We start from the raw sequence: 16,937 nt of genomic DNA on the forward strand, positions 1-16,937 counted from the left end.
CTACCTCAAGTTCAAGTTCTCTCATGCCCTCTTCCAGTCAATCCCAACTTCACATTTGGGATATAAATTCTCTCTTCTGTAACTTGCATGTATTTATTTGTATTTGATTTTATGGCCACGTATTTTTAGAATAAGTTTAAATGTAAACAAACTGATGTTTTACTAAAATAAATAGGCCCTCTGAGACATGCCCAGTTTTTAAACCTATAAAAATATAACGATTAATGAAAAACAGCTATAGCCCCTTTGCCCCCACTCCCAAAGACCATAAGCCTACGGTTAATCACAGGCTGAGTTATTTTCTTTAACACTGTTTCTAAGACTAGTAAAAAAAAATAACAGATGAACTAGGAAATAGTCCAGGTAACTGGTAAACTAACTTTGGCAAAATTATAAATTACACTGCATGGAGTAACATCTGAAAAAGTCTACTTTATAAGGTGGTAAGACATATTAAAACAAGCTCCAACAAAGCTACTGTTAACAACAGTTTAACTGTAGCTTTAACAATTTATCAGAAAATAACAAATTTAAATTAATATACTGTTATCAACAATTTATCAGATATATTCAGATAATCACAAGCTAGTCTGGAACATGTTTATAATACATAAATGTGTACAAAATCTAACTCAGAAATGTTCTCACAGAGTTCATTCTAATTTTATGTTGCCGCACTGCCACTGTAATGTAGTAATACTGGCATTAAATAACATTAAGTTGCTATAAAATTTGCAAGTACCTAAGAACATCTTTTCACTTTTCAGCTAAGCAGCTCTAAAGCTGGCAAAGGACAAGCCTTCAACACGAAAGGGTGCAGGGCTCCCACTGGAAGAAGAAAGCAAGCATGGGTTCTTCTCCAGAAATGTTCCTTTAATAATAACTTTGGAGACAGAGTTGAAGCCACAAGCAAATGGCAATCAAGCCAATGGTCCAAGACACCAGAAAAAATTTTGGTGGCAAAACACCAAGTTGTAAGGCAAGCAATTTAAAGTGCTGTGTCTGTTTTTTATCTTATTTACTTACAACAAAAAGGCTTCTGGACATCTTATCATAAAAAGACATAGATAAAAGAACACACATAAAAATTTAAAAGACAATAAAATCACAGAAATATAGATAGATCAAATACACTAGGCCAAATGCCTGTAACTAGGTATTAAACATATTTCAGAGCTTTCTGACACCCATGGCAAAAGTAGAAACAAATATATAAAAATTCAAGCAAAAATTCTAACACATATATACTTTTAGAGTCCTTATTCCCCTTGTTTAGAATAAGAGTTATTATAGAAGTAACTCAAATGAAAAAAAAAAGAGAAACAAATAAAAATTTAAAAAAATATAATATATTAAATACAACCTTAAAAAATCAAGTCATCCACAATTATCTTTATACTTTGCAGTCCTTGTTAATATATATTTTACATAGTTGTAATTATATTATTTCTAAATCATTAGTCTTCATAATAATCATCAATATGACAATTACTAGGAATGAAAAAAGTTTAGGGTAAATAGGTCACAAAATCGCTTTTTTTCTCACTGACGTATTGCAAGATAGATGTTATTATAACAAATCAAGTCTTACCTCATTAATATGCTTGTATGTTTTGATCAAGTCAACAGAAAGTTTTCTCAGGGGAGCAGTTGCTGGGTCACGGAAGGTTTGGGGCATCCGCCTCTGTAACATGACAATATCAGGCATCACCTTAAATAGACAGAAAAGACTAGCACTTTAACTATACTGCACTGATATAAATTCCCTCTTCTGTAACCTGCATGTATCTACTTTTTAAAAGACATCTACATTAGACGATTATACATTCTCTCTCCAAGTTCCCTTTTATGTGGATTCCAATAAAGACAACCACTAGAACAAACAAATGAAATTAGAACATAATATGCCCAGCTGCCTGAGGCTTTGATCCTATTCCGCCAAATTTAAAGTGGTGGAATTGCAGACATACCCCAATCTAGGAGACACACAGGATGCTGCCCATGAGGGCTTCTCTACCACACAATTAGCCCAAAGAAAATTTTTTTCTGAATTATTCCTAAAACCTGACCAGGTTCACAACTAGCCAACAAAGATAAACCCAGCCCTCAGAGGCAACTTTCAGCTTCCTTAACATAGAATTTCAGGACCCAGCTGGCACCAAAAAAGGAGGCTGGCAGCAGAGCCCCATTCCCTCCAACTGCTCCTAACGCCACCAGACCCAGCTGCCCTCTGAAAAACATCTGCCCCTAACCAAGGCTTGCCCTCACAGTCCCCCTGTTCCCTGATCCCAACTCATGGCTCTCAACACTTCTGACAGGCAATGAGGGGTTGCACCATGAGCATCCTGCTAGACTGTTTCCACAGCCATTACAACAGAGGACAGAGCAGGGGCATGCACCCCCTCTATACACACACCCAGGAGTGCTGCGGCTAGTGTCAATGATCCTGGATTGCTGTCCGAGTGCCACTGCTCCAGCAAGTGTCATGCCTCAGTCAAAGGGTTCCCAATGGGGGTTCTTGAAATCAACAGATCCTCAAAACCAATTATTTCCATCAAGGTGGTCACAGCCATTCCCCCTGGCCCATCCTTGTGTTCCTGCCCAACTCTTCTGGACATTTGTGCTGGGAAATGAGCCAGAAGACCCTGACACAACATCTCTCCAAGGACACTCGGGTCAATCTGAGGGGCAGAGTGACAGTAAACACATCATACTAAGACCTCACAAAAATGTGTGGAGTCATGGTATAATTGTTAACCTAACCCACACCAAAAAAGAGAAGAGGGGAGGGTTGTACCAGTGGGCAGAACAGGAAGCATCACCATCCATGTGGTCTGAAAAGATAAAACTGTTATGGCATTTACCTATGTGTGCTTTATCATGAACCAACATTAACACTGGTTTCTTCTGCATGTATACTCAAACTCTAAACAGTTGTTACCCAGAAGGCAGATTCACCCATTTACTGAAATAACAGAGCCTCTTCTCAAGGACCTCTGCTTCTTAAAATTCCAAATAAGGCTGAAGGGGAGGGGGGGAACCCTTGGTGATTATAACTATTTGTCTGACAAAAATCATCAGAATTAAGATGATGTAACTTATTTAATTTTTCAAATATATAGTCTTACTTTTCTAAACAGTAGGTAATGCTAAGTTCACAGAATATTTTTATACTATTCCTTAAGGACTTAATGCATAAATTAATATGGGTAATAAACATGTTAGTTTTTTTGTGAATGAATGCTGTAAGCATTTAGGGTGATGAAAGGTTTCCCTTAAATGTGTTTCCTTTTTTAAGTTCCCAGCATTGTTTTCATGCAGGTAGTTTATTCAGTAATCCCCTTTCTTGGGCTGGTGGAGTACAGCCTAAATGTGAGGTTTCACAAAATCTGAATCAGTGCAATGCTTCATTACAGCTATAATAAAACTTGATAGGAAGTATAAGCCATTGGTAGGGTCAACCGAATAACTTAACAATAAAGTAACAGTAACACTAGCAGGTGTTTACTGAACGACATGTTTTTAGCATGCATATTTTTACAAGTCTCCCATGTAATCCCCTCAACAATCTCAAGGGAGTTAAATAGCATTCCTGTGACCATTTTACACAAGAGAAACCAGAGTCTTCAATGTTAAAGAACTTGACCAAGGTCCCAGAGCCAGTTAAAGAACAGGAAAATCACCATCCGTGTGGTCTGAAATATTATCATAGTGCAGTTCCTGTAATATTATAGCTGAAGATGTCCAGGCCTAACTCCAGACTTTTAACAAGGACACTCTTGCCAGGAGCTCCCTATCAATGTTACGGCTCTAGTCTACCCTCTTAGCAATCATTTTTAGGCTATTTGTTGGACAAAGTAATTGAGGTATGCCTAAAATAAACACATACATTTATTAAAATTAGTTACATTAAAAAACTGTGAATGTCTTTAAGTTTTTAACTTGCCAATTTACAATTCCACTGGTATTTCAAACATCTGAAAAAAGAATCAGTGACTACATCCAGGAGTAATGATGCTCACTTAAAAACACCAAAATCACACACAATTAAAAAAACAATTTTAAACATATAGTACATATACAAAACAGAATATAAACATGAGTTACATGATCAAATTTCTGCACTCCATATGAGTGTGTGTGCTTAGCATTTCACAAAACATTGCTAACCTTTTCTACAACCGGTCAAACTCTGCCTACAAGGCCAAGTTGTTTGTATTTCATGCTTCAAACAACACCCTGTATTGAGATGCTCAAAATACATGGAAAGAACAAATAAATGTCTACAAAGCAAGTAATACTCCTGTGCTTTCATTGTGATTTCATGTTAACCAAATTTTTGTTTTGGAACATTGTGATGCCATCAGTACATATCCAGAACTAGAAAGCAGCTTTTCCAAATACCTACTTTTACATCTATACTAAGACTCAAGGCCAGAACTAAGCATCTGACACTTTCTCTACTTCCTGCTTCGGCTAGTCAAAGTCAAGACAATGTACAGTAAAAGAGCAAGCTCCCTTCTACCTTCTAAACCAAAAAGTAAGCCCATGGTGTTCAGAGGACCCAGGAACTCATCAAGCTGCAGGAATGACCCCTTTAGCAAGGGGGTCATAAACCTAATAAAAGGGAAGTTGATGTGACCTCCTCCTGCTGCCTCAGCTATCTGGCTCTGGAAGCTAGAAACAGCATGCCCTCAACGCTCACATCTCTGGCTCCTTTTACTTCACCCAGATTACAAAACTCCTGCTTAGATCAGTTATAAGAGCTAAAACAATAATTAACTTTTTTCCTGAAAAGATTCTTTAGTATAAGCTCTAGGACTCCTTTCAAAAACTGTTTTCCATTATAATACTTATTTCATTTTATTTATATTTACCTCCTGTTTTCATATATAATGAAGAATCAGAAACACTGTATTCTGCCTTTATTATTTTGAGAGCATTAATAAAGCTGAGTAGCATCCGTAACACATATCCAGGGTACTAGGAGAAATTAGGGACTATGAAAGGTATTGTGAAAACTAGAATAGCCCAGAAACTCAGCATTCCAAACATCAGTCATCCTGTTCTACACCTACTTTTTGCTCTATTTCTCTTTTTTTTTTTTTTTGAGATGGAGTCTTGCTCTGTCGCCCAGGCTGGGGTGCAGTGGCCGGATCTCAGCTCACTGCAAGCTCCGCCTCCCGGGTTTAGACCATTCTCCTGCCTCAGCCTCCCGAGTAGCTGGGACTACAGGCGCCCGCCGCCTCGCCCGGCTAGTTTTTTTTTTTTTGTATTTTTTAGTAGAGACGGGGTTTCACCGTGTTAGCAAGGATGGTCTCGATCTCCTGACCTCGTGATCCGCCCGTCTCGGCCTCCCAAAGTGCTGGGATTACAGGCTTGAGCCACCGCGCCCGGCCTCTATTTCTCTTTTAAAAGACATCTGGTAGGATGATTAACAAGAAACAATGGAAATTACATAATGAAATTACAGTAAGTTTATAGCTAAAAGGTACTTTGTATGTGTGGAGGAGTTCTAGTCGGAGGTGCCAGTTTTACACCCCAGGAACAGATATGACCTGACTCAAATCCTACAACCGACCAAGTCAACCATGAGCCGACCAAGACCTTGAAGCCAGGTTCTATGAATAGGCTTAATACACAGCCTACACTTTAGTTACAGGAAAGGTATTCTCTACTATGACTACTTTATTAGGCCCAGAAATTTTTGGATTTTGGCAGAAATATTTGGCTCAGTATTATTACTTTAAAGATAGTCTTTTTATATCACATAAATCTTTAAAAGTATTTCACAGCTTAAAACAGAAACAGTAAGTAAAATATCTCTTATTTTATATGATCCAAATACACATAAGATGTTAGTTGGATATAAAAATAGGTGCTTTGCTAATTAAATTATTTACTAAAATAATATAATGATAAAAATGACTTTAAAGGACTGGAAGTTTTCCTAGCCCTCTGCAGACACCAGAGGTTAGACCTGAAATAGCACTGTATCTAAGAAGAAGGAAGCCTGCTCACACACATGGAAAAGTCACAAATAGTAGCGCAGTCCTTTCAGCTGTGGAACACATTAAAAACAGCACTCTGCCTGACAGGCTGCTTTGGAACAAGCAGAAAAATTAACCTGAATCAACTTGGCTTCCTCAAAGTGCAAATGGATCATCATGTTATTATTATTAGATTTCCAGAAGTTTTCTTCTGGTACACAATTAAACACTTCCTAAACTTGGACATCCTGAACAACTGTCCCAATTCTCAAACACACAACTAAACTCAATCAATTCACTGCATAAAAGAAAATCTTAAGTCCTGCCAAAATTCATCTTATTGTAACTATTTAACTGTGAATGTTATTAACATGTTATATATCGTATAAACACTATGCCAGCCTAACTACTAGCAAAATTTTATTACAAACACATTTTAATACAAACAAGACACCCCTTAATAAAGATGATGTGTCGCTGTAACCAATTTTTCATTAAAACCATATATGTAACTGAATTAGAGAAAATACAATTCCTTCAAATAATCCAGGAAAAGAAATACTTTTAAATCTCCCAACTCTTTTATCCTCACACGATATATTAAAAGAACTAAACAAAAGAATGGCAAACCAAATTTCTAAGTCCATGGAAAAGCAGCCATTTTCAGTGCTCATCACACATCAAATATCAGCGGGGCAAGAAACTTTATCTCCCAACTACAGCTAATAAGTCTCCCCAAACCAAAATCAATGTAGACGGTGCAGTTAATTTAGAAAGATATTAAAAATACATACACATACATATATATGCACGTGTATATGTGCGTGTGCGTGTACCAAAAGAGTTCAGCATTTATTCTATTTACACCATTCACTTCATAGAAAAAGGGTGAATAGCCTGTCTGAATATTGAATAAATAGCACAGCTAATTTGCATACATCTCTTTTGAATTTTAAGGAGTTTTGTATTTATTTTTACAAATGTGTAGAAAGGTAGTTTAAAATAACACAAATTCGGTTCTGTAAGTTTGCTGTAATGGACTCTGACTTGCTTTCCTGTAACATCTTTAACTTAGCCACCTTTCCATAAAAATAAGCCTTTTCTTTAAGTTCCTTTAATATTCTTCAGAAATAACTTTCCCCCTCTCTATTACAGAATGAGAGACTGTGGGCATGTTTATGACTGTTTAAGTGAAATACAACTAAAAATGCAAAAAAAAAAAAAAAAAAAAAAAAAAAAACCATACACATTTTAATGCAAACTTCTTAATACCACGTTTTCTCAATCCATAATCCCATGTTGCATGTAAAACATGTAAAATTGAAAACCATTAAAGCATTTTGCCTATTTAGTATTCCAACATTTTGAAGGAATAAACTGCCATTCCAACCGTCATTTCTGATACTCCATGAACTTACCTGGTTGGTTAGAGGTTGCTGAATCTGGTCAGAATACGCTAAGGCAGAAACCTGCTGGTCACTTATGCTTGGCTGGCGACGGTCACTGTACGGGTGTGAATGGGGCATCTGTCCAGCCATCTGAAGGCCAGCAGCATGGAATGAAAATGACGGTGCAAGCCGAACAGATGAAGGTTTGCATGCTGAAGTCTCTCCTCCTATAAGAAGATAAGTGAAGTTTAAAGGAAATATTCATATCCTAATGTTTGTATCATTTGATATATCTAATAGCTCTTTAAATAAGAACTTTAGGATATTCAATATTAAAAAACTTTTCTCACTATAAACAGGTATATGTCACTCAACACAAGTTATGTAGTAAATGGTATAAAAGATCAATAGTGATTAAAATGAATATAAACCTGTATTGAGAAAATCTTCAGAAAACCTTTTTGTAAAGCAACAGCAACAACCTTTAAGACTCATTTTCACCTATGAGATTTTCATCAATTAAGAACCATAATACAAGTTAAATAAGTAATCTTTTAATTACTGAGGGACTTCTCCAATGGACCAGCTCCTCACAAACCAACTCAAAGGAATATTTCTGAGATGCTATTTTGCACCTGCTGCCAGGTTTATGGAAAACAATATCGCCAGCATCCCCAAACCAGGTGAAACCTTATGGTGCTCTCCACTGACACAGGTAATCAAAGGTTGGGTATAGAAACAGGAAAACAAACATAAAACACAGAACTAAACTTCTCAACCCAAGGTTGTTGGATTCCTCTGCACCTTTCAAACAGTCCTAAGAGAATCTAGACCTGGCAAGCTCACCACAAAGAAAGAAGAGCCAATAATTATCCCACGGGTAGGATGAACCATGATCATGATATCCGCGGCAGAAATGAAAAATTAACACTCTGGTCCATAAAAGTATTGGTATCTAATAAAAGGCAATTTTTAAGAAAATGATTTAAAAAAAGATTTTTCTTAAATTCAACCTATTTGTAATCACAGACCAAAGCCTAAAACCTTGGTCAACAAGAATGACTAGATTCAAAATACTTGTGCCTGTCCTCCTGAATGAACCAGTTAACAGCCACAACACAACCGACCATGTAGTTCAGTAGCAAAATACTTTGGACTTCCACCATTTTCAAGACACATAATAATGGTGGTCCAACAGTGAAGGACACAGACTCTCAAGCCAGGCTGCTGGGGTTGGAGATCCCAGTGCTACTGGTGACCATGCATACCTAATACCTTATAATGATAATAATACCTACCTGTAAAGGTTGTTATGAAGGTTTAGTGCTTTAATACATACAACGTACTCAGAACAGTTCTGCCAATTAATAAATGGCCCAATGTTATCTGCAAGTACTGTAGAGTAATGCACAGTCAATGTGCAATAAAGGCTCATGGGGCCAGTGCCCATCTTGTGGAGAATACCATCTCTAACTGAATGTGGCACAGACTCTGCAAAACGAAGAGAACAAAGCTCCCCAAACGTTAAGTTCCACCTCTACTTTCCACCACAGGGAATGACACCATTTCCTACCCAGTCAACCAGAATCAACACTTCGGGAGTCATGTTAAGAATTCTTCCCCAACAGCTGCCCAATCTTGCTCATTCCCTCTCCTAACAGAACACTCAAACACAACCTTTTCATCTGCACACAACATATCTCACTTAAGATTACCAAAAAGATTCCTAATAGCTCTGTCTTTATTCTATTTGCAATTCTGGATCTCCTCAATAACATGGCTAAAGTGACCTTTCCAAAATACAAATTTCAAGTCCTCCACCCCTGCGGAAGCTGGAAAGTCTACTGCCCCTAAGCATTGCTTTCAGACTTTAGATTCTCTTCTCTGTCCATTACAGTGAGGTCCTTAACTTTCCCAATCCACATGATTAGTATTTCTTAAATAAGTAAAAGGATAGTATAACTGGTGAAAGATGGCTAACTTTTCTAAACATTTTATCATTCATAGTCAAAAACACATTTATTCAATTCAATTCTGTAGAACAACCTTGTTCGCTTTTAAAAAGAACTTCTAGAAACTTATACTAAGGCAATAATCCATGATGTGGATAAAGATGTCAACCATGTTTATCCTGGTATTTGTAAAAGCAAAAAAATTGAAAATCTAAATTCAAATAATGGGGGGAATGAGGGCTTTTAAATCTGCACATTAAAAAGAAAAAGGTGGGAAGGAATATAAATAAAAAGAATTGAGGTCCTTAATATATAAAAAGTTCTTATAAACAGTAAAAGACTAAGGCTGTGACTGGGAAATTTCTTAACTATTCAAAGCCTTCGTTTCCCTATCTATGAAGCAGAGGTATTACTATACTGACCCTATTCCTTGTTACAAAGTTTAAATGAGGTACCACCAACAGGCACACAGAATGAAACCTGTAACACACAGCAAACACTTTTTATAAAAATGTTAACTTCTGTTTTTATTATCCATGTCACTGTTATATACTATGTTTAAACTTATTTAGTGCAATATTGTAGAAAGCATAAAAACCATTAGCACAAAGCTTAAATTACTATCATGAAATCAATCTGTGTCACAAAATGGGGGAAAAATGGCCAGCATCCCAGAAACCCACCATACCACTCTATGACCCTTTCTAACCAACACCTCCTTCCTCTTCCTTAAAAGTTACTACTATCCTGACCTCCAAAACCAGATTTGGTTTTATTTATTTATTTATTTTTGAGACAGAGTCTCTGTCGCCCAGGCTGGAGTGCGGTGGCGCAATCTCGGCTCACTGCAAGCTCCGCCTCCCGGGTTCACGCCATTCTCCTGCCTCAGCCTCCAGAGTAGCTGGGACTACAGGCACCCGCCACTACGCTGGGCTGATTTTTTTGTATTTTTAGTAGAGATGGGGTTTTACCGTGTTAGCCAGGATGGTCTCAGTCTCCTGACCTCGTGATCCACCCGTCTCGGCCTCCCAAAGTGCCAGGATCACAGGCGTGATGTTTTCATATGAGCAGGTGATACCGTTTGGATCTGTGTCCCTGCCTGAATCTCATGTCGAATTGTAATCCCCAATATTGGAGGAGGGCCCTGGGAGGAGGTTATTGGATTATGACGGTGGTTTCTAATGGTTTAGCATCGTCCCTCTTAGTGCTATTCTCATGATAGAGTTCTCACAAAAAATGGCTGTTTAAAACTGTGTGGCACCTCCCCGTTTTGCCTGACTTTGCAGGCCATGTAAGACATGCCTGTTCTCCAACACCTTCTGCCATGATCGAACGTTTTCCTGAGGCCTCCCCAGAGGCTTTCATGTTTCCCGTACAGCCTGAAGAAAGAACCATGAGCCAACTAAACCTTTTTTCTTTATAAATTACCCAGTCTTGGGTATTTATTTATAGCAGGGCAAGTAGAGACTAATGTAATACAGTAGAACTGTTTACTTCATCTTATCCTATAAACCGTAGTTTGTCCATTACCATTGCTTTACAATACCCCAATACATGAACAAATGATAATTTATCCATTCCACTACTGACTGACACCTGCATTATTTCCAGTTTGGGGCTACTATGAACACTGCCACTTGTAAGATTCTTGTTCCGCATCGTTTGGTATACACAGAGATGCTGTCCTGTTGTTTTTCCAGTCTTTTTTTGTTCCAATCAATTTTTCCACTAGCAGTTTATGAAAAATTCCCATGCTCCACTCCTTCACTACAGCATGCAATCATCAGTCTAATTTCAACCATTATGCTAAGTGTATTTGTGCTGTGGTACTACAGTGTGGTTTTAATTTGCATTTTCCTATGCAACATTAGTGACTATGAGCATTTTTTGATGTGTACTGGCCACTTATACATCACTTCGTGAAATGTACATTCAGATTGCTTTTCTGTTTTTTCTACTGAATTGTAAGCCCATTTCTTACAAATTTCTAGGATTTTAAAAAATACATATTCTGAATATGAGTAAGCCCCTACTGGTTACAGGCAGCTTGCCTTGTTACTCTCTTAATCGTATACTTTGATGAATAAAAGTTCTTAATTTTATCAACTTTTGCTTTACAATTAGTACTGTACTTTTGGAGTCTAAGAAATTTTTCGAAAAAAATCTACTACCTTCGAAACACTGGGCTCTCTCTCACATCTAAATGCACAATGCATTTGCATTTGACTTCTGTGTAAAACAGGAATCTAGTTTCATTCCCCCCCCAAATTAACATCCAGTTGTTCCTTAACCAATTATTTAAAAAACTAACATTCTCCACTGCTCTGTAACCCCATCTTTATCATAAATCACATTCTCCTTTATGCGTGGATCTAGTTTTGGACTCCCTATTCTGTTCTACTGGATACAGACTTACCTACTTAGATCTCTGTTCAAGAACTGGACACTAACTAAATTACAACAGCTTTAAAAATTTAAACATCCAACAGGAAATTGTTCTTCTTCAAGAACATTTTGGCAGGCCGGGCACAGGGGCTGATGCCTGTAATCCCAGGGTTTTGGGAGGCCGAGGTGGGAAATCACTTGAGCCCAGGAGTCTGAGACCAGCCTGGGCAACACACCACCACCCCATCTCTACAAGGGAAAAAAAAAAAAAAAAGGCCAGGCATGGTGACACACACCTGTAGTTTCAGTTACTCAGGAGGCTGGGGTGGGAGGATCACCTGAGCCCAACATTTCACAGCTGCAGTGAGCTATGATTGTACCACTGTATGTGCTCCAGCCTGGATGACAGAGACCTCACCTCTTTAAAAAAAAAAAAAAAAAAAAGTAGGTTAGTTTTGCTACTCCATGTAAGTTTCTGATTCAGGCCCATCAAATCCACCAAAACAAACTTATGTTGGGATGCTGAAACTGCACTGATCTCTACAGAATGGGGGTGCCCAACAGAATTTTATGCAACGATGGATTTACCTGCATCAGTAACGTAGCTGGGATCTTTCGTACAGTGATGATTTAGAAAGGAGGTAACAGACACTACTCTCATATATTCTCGATCTTGGAAATTCAGCTTTCTTGGAAAGAAAGCTTTCAACATTTCTCCAGTATTATGGTTGCTGCAGGTTTTTAACAAATACTATTCCCAGATTAACAAAGTTTCCTTCTATTGCTAGTTTTCTAAGACCTTTTCCTCATGAATGGATGCTGACTTTTATTAAATGCTTTTTCTGTATCTATTGAAATGAGATGACTTTTCTGATTTACTCTGTTAATGTGGTGGATGACACTGATATGATTTTTGAAATGCTAAACGACTTTCCTCGGGCCAAGCATGGTGGTTCCCACCAGTAATCCCAGCACTCTGGGAGGCCAAGGTAGGAAAATCACCTGAGCCCAGGAGTTCAAGATCAGCCTAGACAACCTAGTGAGACCCCATCTCTACAAAAAAATTAACACATTAGTAGGGTGTGGTGGCACATGCTTATGGTCCCAGTCACTCAGGAGGCTGAGGTGGGAGGATCACTTGGGCCCAGGAGGAGGAGGGTGCAGTGAGCCATGATGGTACCACTTGCACTCTAGACCAGGGCAAGACCCTGTGAAAACAAACAAAACAACTTTTCCATTTCTGGAGTGCAATGTGGTCACAATTTTACGTGCGTGTGTGGTAGACTGACTGGTGAAACCTTCTGGACCAGGAGTTTTGCTTGTGGGTAGTTTCTGTTTTGTTTTATTTTCTTTTCTTTTGTAAATTCCAGACTTCAAAACTAGTGGGTGGCTCTTCCCATTAAGGATCATGTTTAATAGGACTATTCAGATTTTCTATTTCCCGCTGTGTCTGTTAAGTTGTAGATTTCTAATAGTATGTCTAACTTCATCTAAATTTCAAATGCACTGACATCAAGTTTTTATAATATCTTCTCATAAGCTTTTGTGATATCCTCTTCACCTCAACATTGGTTAATGAGGTCTTCTCTTCGTGGTCGGCCTCATTAAAGGTTTAATTGCATTAAGTATGCTGTCTTATATAAGTATTTTAAAAAATTTTTGGTCTCATCTTGTTCTATCAGTTACCAAGAACAATGTATTCAAAATCTCTTACTTAAAGTGTTATATTGGATAATACAAATTCAGAGTTGTTATGCCTTCCTGATGAATAATACCTTTTATCATCATAAACTGCCCTCTTTATTTCCAGTAAAGCTTTTTGCTTATCTCTTACCAGTCTGACTACACCAAGCCTTCTCTGCATCAATTTTTGTATGGTATGTCTTCTGTCCATCTTTTTACCTTTATCTTCTTCTGTTTCTTTATATTTTAGGTTTATCTCTTGTAAAGAGTATGTGGTTGAGCTGTATTTATAAATGAACACTGTTGTTTCAACTGTTTTATGTTCCTTTTCCTTTCTTACCTTTTGCTGGAATTTTTTATGTCATCTCCCCGTATTTTTATTTGTTAGTTACCTTATATGCTGCAATATTACAAAATATTACGCATCCTTGACTAATCAAAATCTAATATTTAACTCCCTAAACTCATATACTATGTTGATTTGTATTTTAATTCTGTTGCTCTCTCATCCATACACATATTTGTGTGTATATCTACTGTATTCACAAGACATCCAAATGACCACCCAGCATGGACAGAATCAGACTGAAAGACGCATCTGGAAAGAAAGATGGGTAATTCTGTGACATCCAGATAGCTATGAAAGAACTACAAAGAAACAGGTAGTTCCTTGATTATTACTGTTATCACTACCCTCCTGAAACACTTTTCATTGTTTGAATCTAGATTGAGTAAATTCAACAAGCACTTACTGACAGGGCTACATCAGCACTGTCTTGTGGAGGTGACAATGCCATTCATAATCTGTAACAGCACTTTTCAGACTTTAATGTGCTTGCAAATTGTTTTTGAATCTTGTTAAAAATGAGAGTTGTGATTCAGCAGAGCTTGAGAGTCAACATTTCTTTTCTTTTTTTTTTCTTTTTTTTCTGAAACAGAGTTGTGCTCTGTTACGCAGGCTGGAGGGCAGTGGCGCAATCTCGGCTCACTGCAAACTTTGTCTCCCGGGGTCAAGCAATTCTCCTGCCTCAGCCTCCCAAGTAGCTGGAATTAACAGGCAACCGCTACCACCCCTGGCTAATTTTTGTATTTTTAGTAGAGACGGAGTTTCACCATGTTGGCCAGGCTGGTCTTGAACTCCTGACCTCAGGTGATCCACTCACCTTGGCCTCCCAAAGTGCCAGGATTACATTTCTAACATTTCTAACAAGTCATTAGATGATGATGGGTCAACATTTCTAACAAGTCATCAGATGATGTCAATACTATTTTGAAAAGCATTGGTCACCTTAATAAAAGAAAGCTGTTCTCCAACTAATTCAAGTAGTGGATAATCCAAAAATAAGTTATAGTCTATCTAAACAATACACAGAGGGCTTTTTTTCCCCAACAGATTTACTTTTCTAGTTACAGAGTTGAAACTTTTTTTTAGAGAGAACAATACACATTTCCATGCATAAGGGTGATATGCGAGGTGACAAAGAATCTGATGTTCTTTTTGGAATTTGTTGTGGATGATCTGAATGTGAATTAGCAAGAAAAAACTTTGTTTTTCACTTCTGGTACCTTTGTAGCTATGTATTATAACACCTAACATAACTAGTTAGTGACATTATCAGTTATTTAGTGAAAGGAAAGAAAGATTAAGCCACCAGTACCGGGGGACTGCTGGTAAACATGGCATATAAATGAGGTGTGCTTGCCACATGCTCACTGTCTCCTTTCTTAACTCGATTGCTGTGTATGAAATTCAGAATAAACCTAAGTTCAATTTCCTCCTGCAACACCAAAAAGTATTTAAGTTATCCATTCATTCATTCCTTTCCTATGATAAGATTCCAAGGGGACAAAATAATATGGGTATTTCTAGTTAATCTGATTTTATAATTAAGCAAATTACCATGTTTTTACTCTAAAGTTTCTATCTTCCATTTTAATGCAAATGTTAATGAAAAAAATGACAGTTCATCCTGTAACAGGGATGATCACATAAAGTATTATGCGGAACCATATGAAACTGCTGATAGATTTTTGACCACCTTTGGCTTACAAAACAGCAATTTCATATGGTTCAACCTACTACCTACCATATTATATAATCTTTATTCAACTCAGTATAATAATATCTTAGCTTAAGAATGTATCACAATACATGTTTTAACATCAGATAATGTTATAATTTAATGATGAAAACTTAACAAATAATTCAAAGCTATCTTTAAAATCATCATTTGGAGTGCAACTCCAAAATATTTTCAACTGCTGTCAAACAGTATGAAAAGCACGTTGGAGAAAATTATGCATGTGGAGTTCTGTCTTTACGTGCTTCTGAACTGTATGGATCATTTTAACCATAAGCATGTTTCTGTAACTTTGCTAAACTTGGTAAAAATTCAGTATTTTACTAAAAGAAAAATGAAGCGGTTTTCTTACTTCAGTCAAGTTACTATGCTCTAGCAAGGATCTATAATAACTAGAGACCATATTACCAGTATGGATCAGCATTGTTTCTACGGAGAAATATTTCATAAACAACACATCTCAAAGACAGGGACATAAGATTCAAAAAGATAGTGGTAAACAAAGAGGAAACAGCAAATACAAAAAGCATGAGAAAAGACCCTAAGTTTAAAAAAAAAAAAAAGTAAAAATAACAAGTATCAAAAGCCATTATCTCTACACATAGCCCTACTTTTAGGTCTGAATGTTATTCTTACCTAACCTGAATGTCTTTGTTAGTAAGACATTCTAACAGGGGACCATTCCTGTGACAGTATTAATTGACAGTAGATTTTAAAGAGAAACAGTTAAAGCAAAGAACAATATTAAAGAACAAAAAGTAAATGAAAATAATTTAATTAAAACTATAGCATCTAAATGTGGAAACTTATGAGGCTGAGGTTCTGAGACAGAATCCACTAAGAAATGAGGAGGGCAACCAAGCTTATGTGGGCAAAAACCCACGAGGTCCCTAGCAACAAGACACATGCAAAATGAAGACAAAATGTTAAAGGAATTGCACCTCTAATGATGGCCGGAAATAAAGGCACATTAAGAGGGTAAGTGAGAGAAAGTCCATGAGTAAGTTTTGTTCACCATTTTATCATCAGCACCAAGAACAGTGCCTGGCACATGGCCTGCATTCAATAAATATTTGTGCAATAAAGGAATGGGCTGAATCCATCAGGAATATTTAGACTGTGAAGAAATCATTGAGAGAGGGAGAGAGGGGGCTGCACGGGAGGAATGATGAACATGGTATTTTTTAAATGAGGGGTTCCTGAATCAAAAGCGGAGAAGTCTTATAGCACAGGCTAGAGCTACTGCTCAGTCAACTGCTCTTACTCATTTTTATAACCCAAGTACACAGTGCAGTGCCTGGCTCCACAGAAGGAGCCATTTATATATTATTTATAACAACATATAAATATTAATAATATATAAATATATAATCTATATTACTATTTATATATTAAATAGTAATAAATATATATTAAAGTGAAAGTAAGCAATGACTGTAACTATACAAAAAGTCTAAT

General features: G+C 37.1%; 1 protein-coding gene across 11 annotated transcripts in view; it reads right to left on the bottom strand.

Moving 5' to 3' along the window:
- Positions 1-16,937, bottom strand: part of DYRK1A (dual specificity tyrosine phosphorylation regulated kinase 1A) — a 150,773-nt gene that overhangs the window by 33,420 nt on the left and 100,416 nt on the right. For 6 of the 11 annotated variants that reach the window (XM_074034023.1, XM_074034020.1, XM_074034025.1 and 3 more), the window contains 2 exons: positions 7,409-7,605; positions 1,592-1,684 (listed from right to left, as the gene is read on the bottom strand). In XM_074034023.1, coding sequence (XP_073890124.1) covers positions 1,592-1,684; positions 7,409-7,528 — 213 coding nt within the window. In that variant the 5' untranslated portion in view covers positions 7,529-7,605. Of the gene's footprint in view, positions 1-1,591; positions 1,712-7,408; positions 7,606-16,937 lie in introns of all 11 variants that reach the window. The other 5 variants (XM_065541379.2, XM_045389296.3, XM_045389301.3 and 2 more) reach the window with 1 other exon arrangement.

This window comes from Macaca fascicularis, chromosome 3 (genome assembly GCF_037993035.2).
Source record: "Macaca fascicularis isolate 582-1 chromosome 3, T2T-MFA8v1.1".
NCBI lineage: Eukaryota > Metazoa > Chordata > Mammalia > Primates > Cercopithecidae > Macaca > Macaca fascicularis.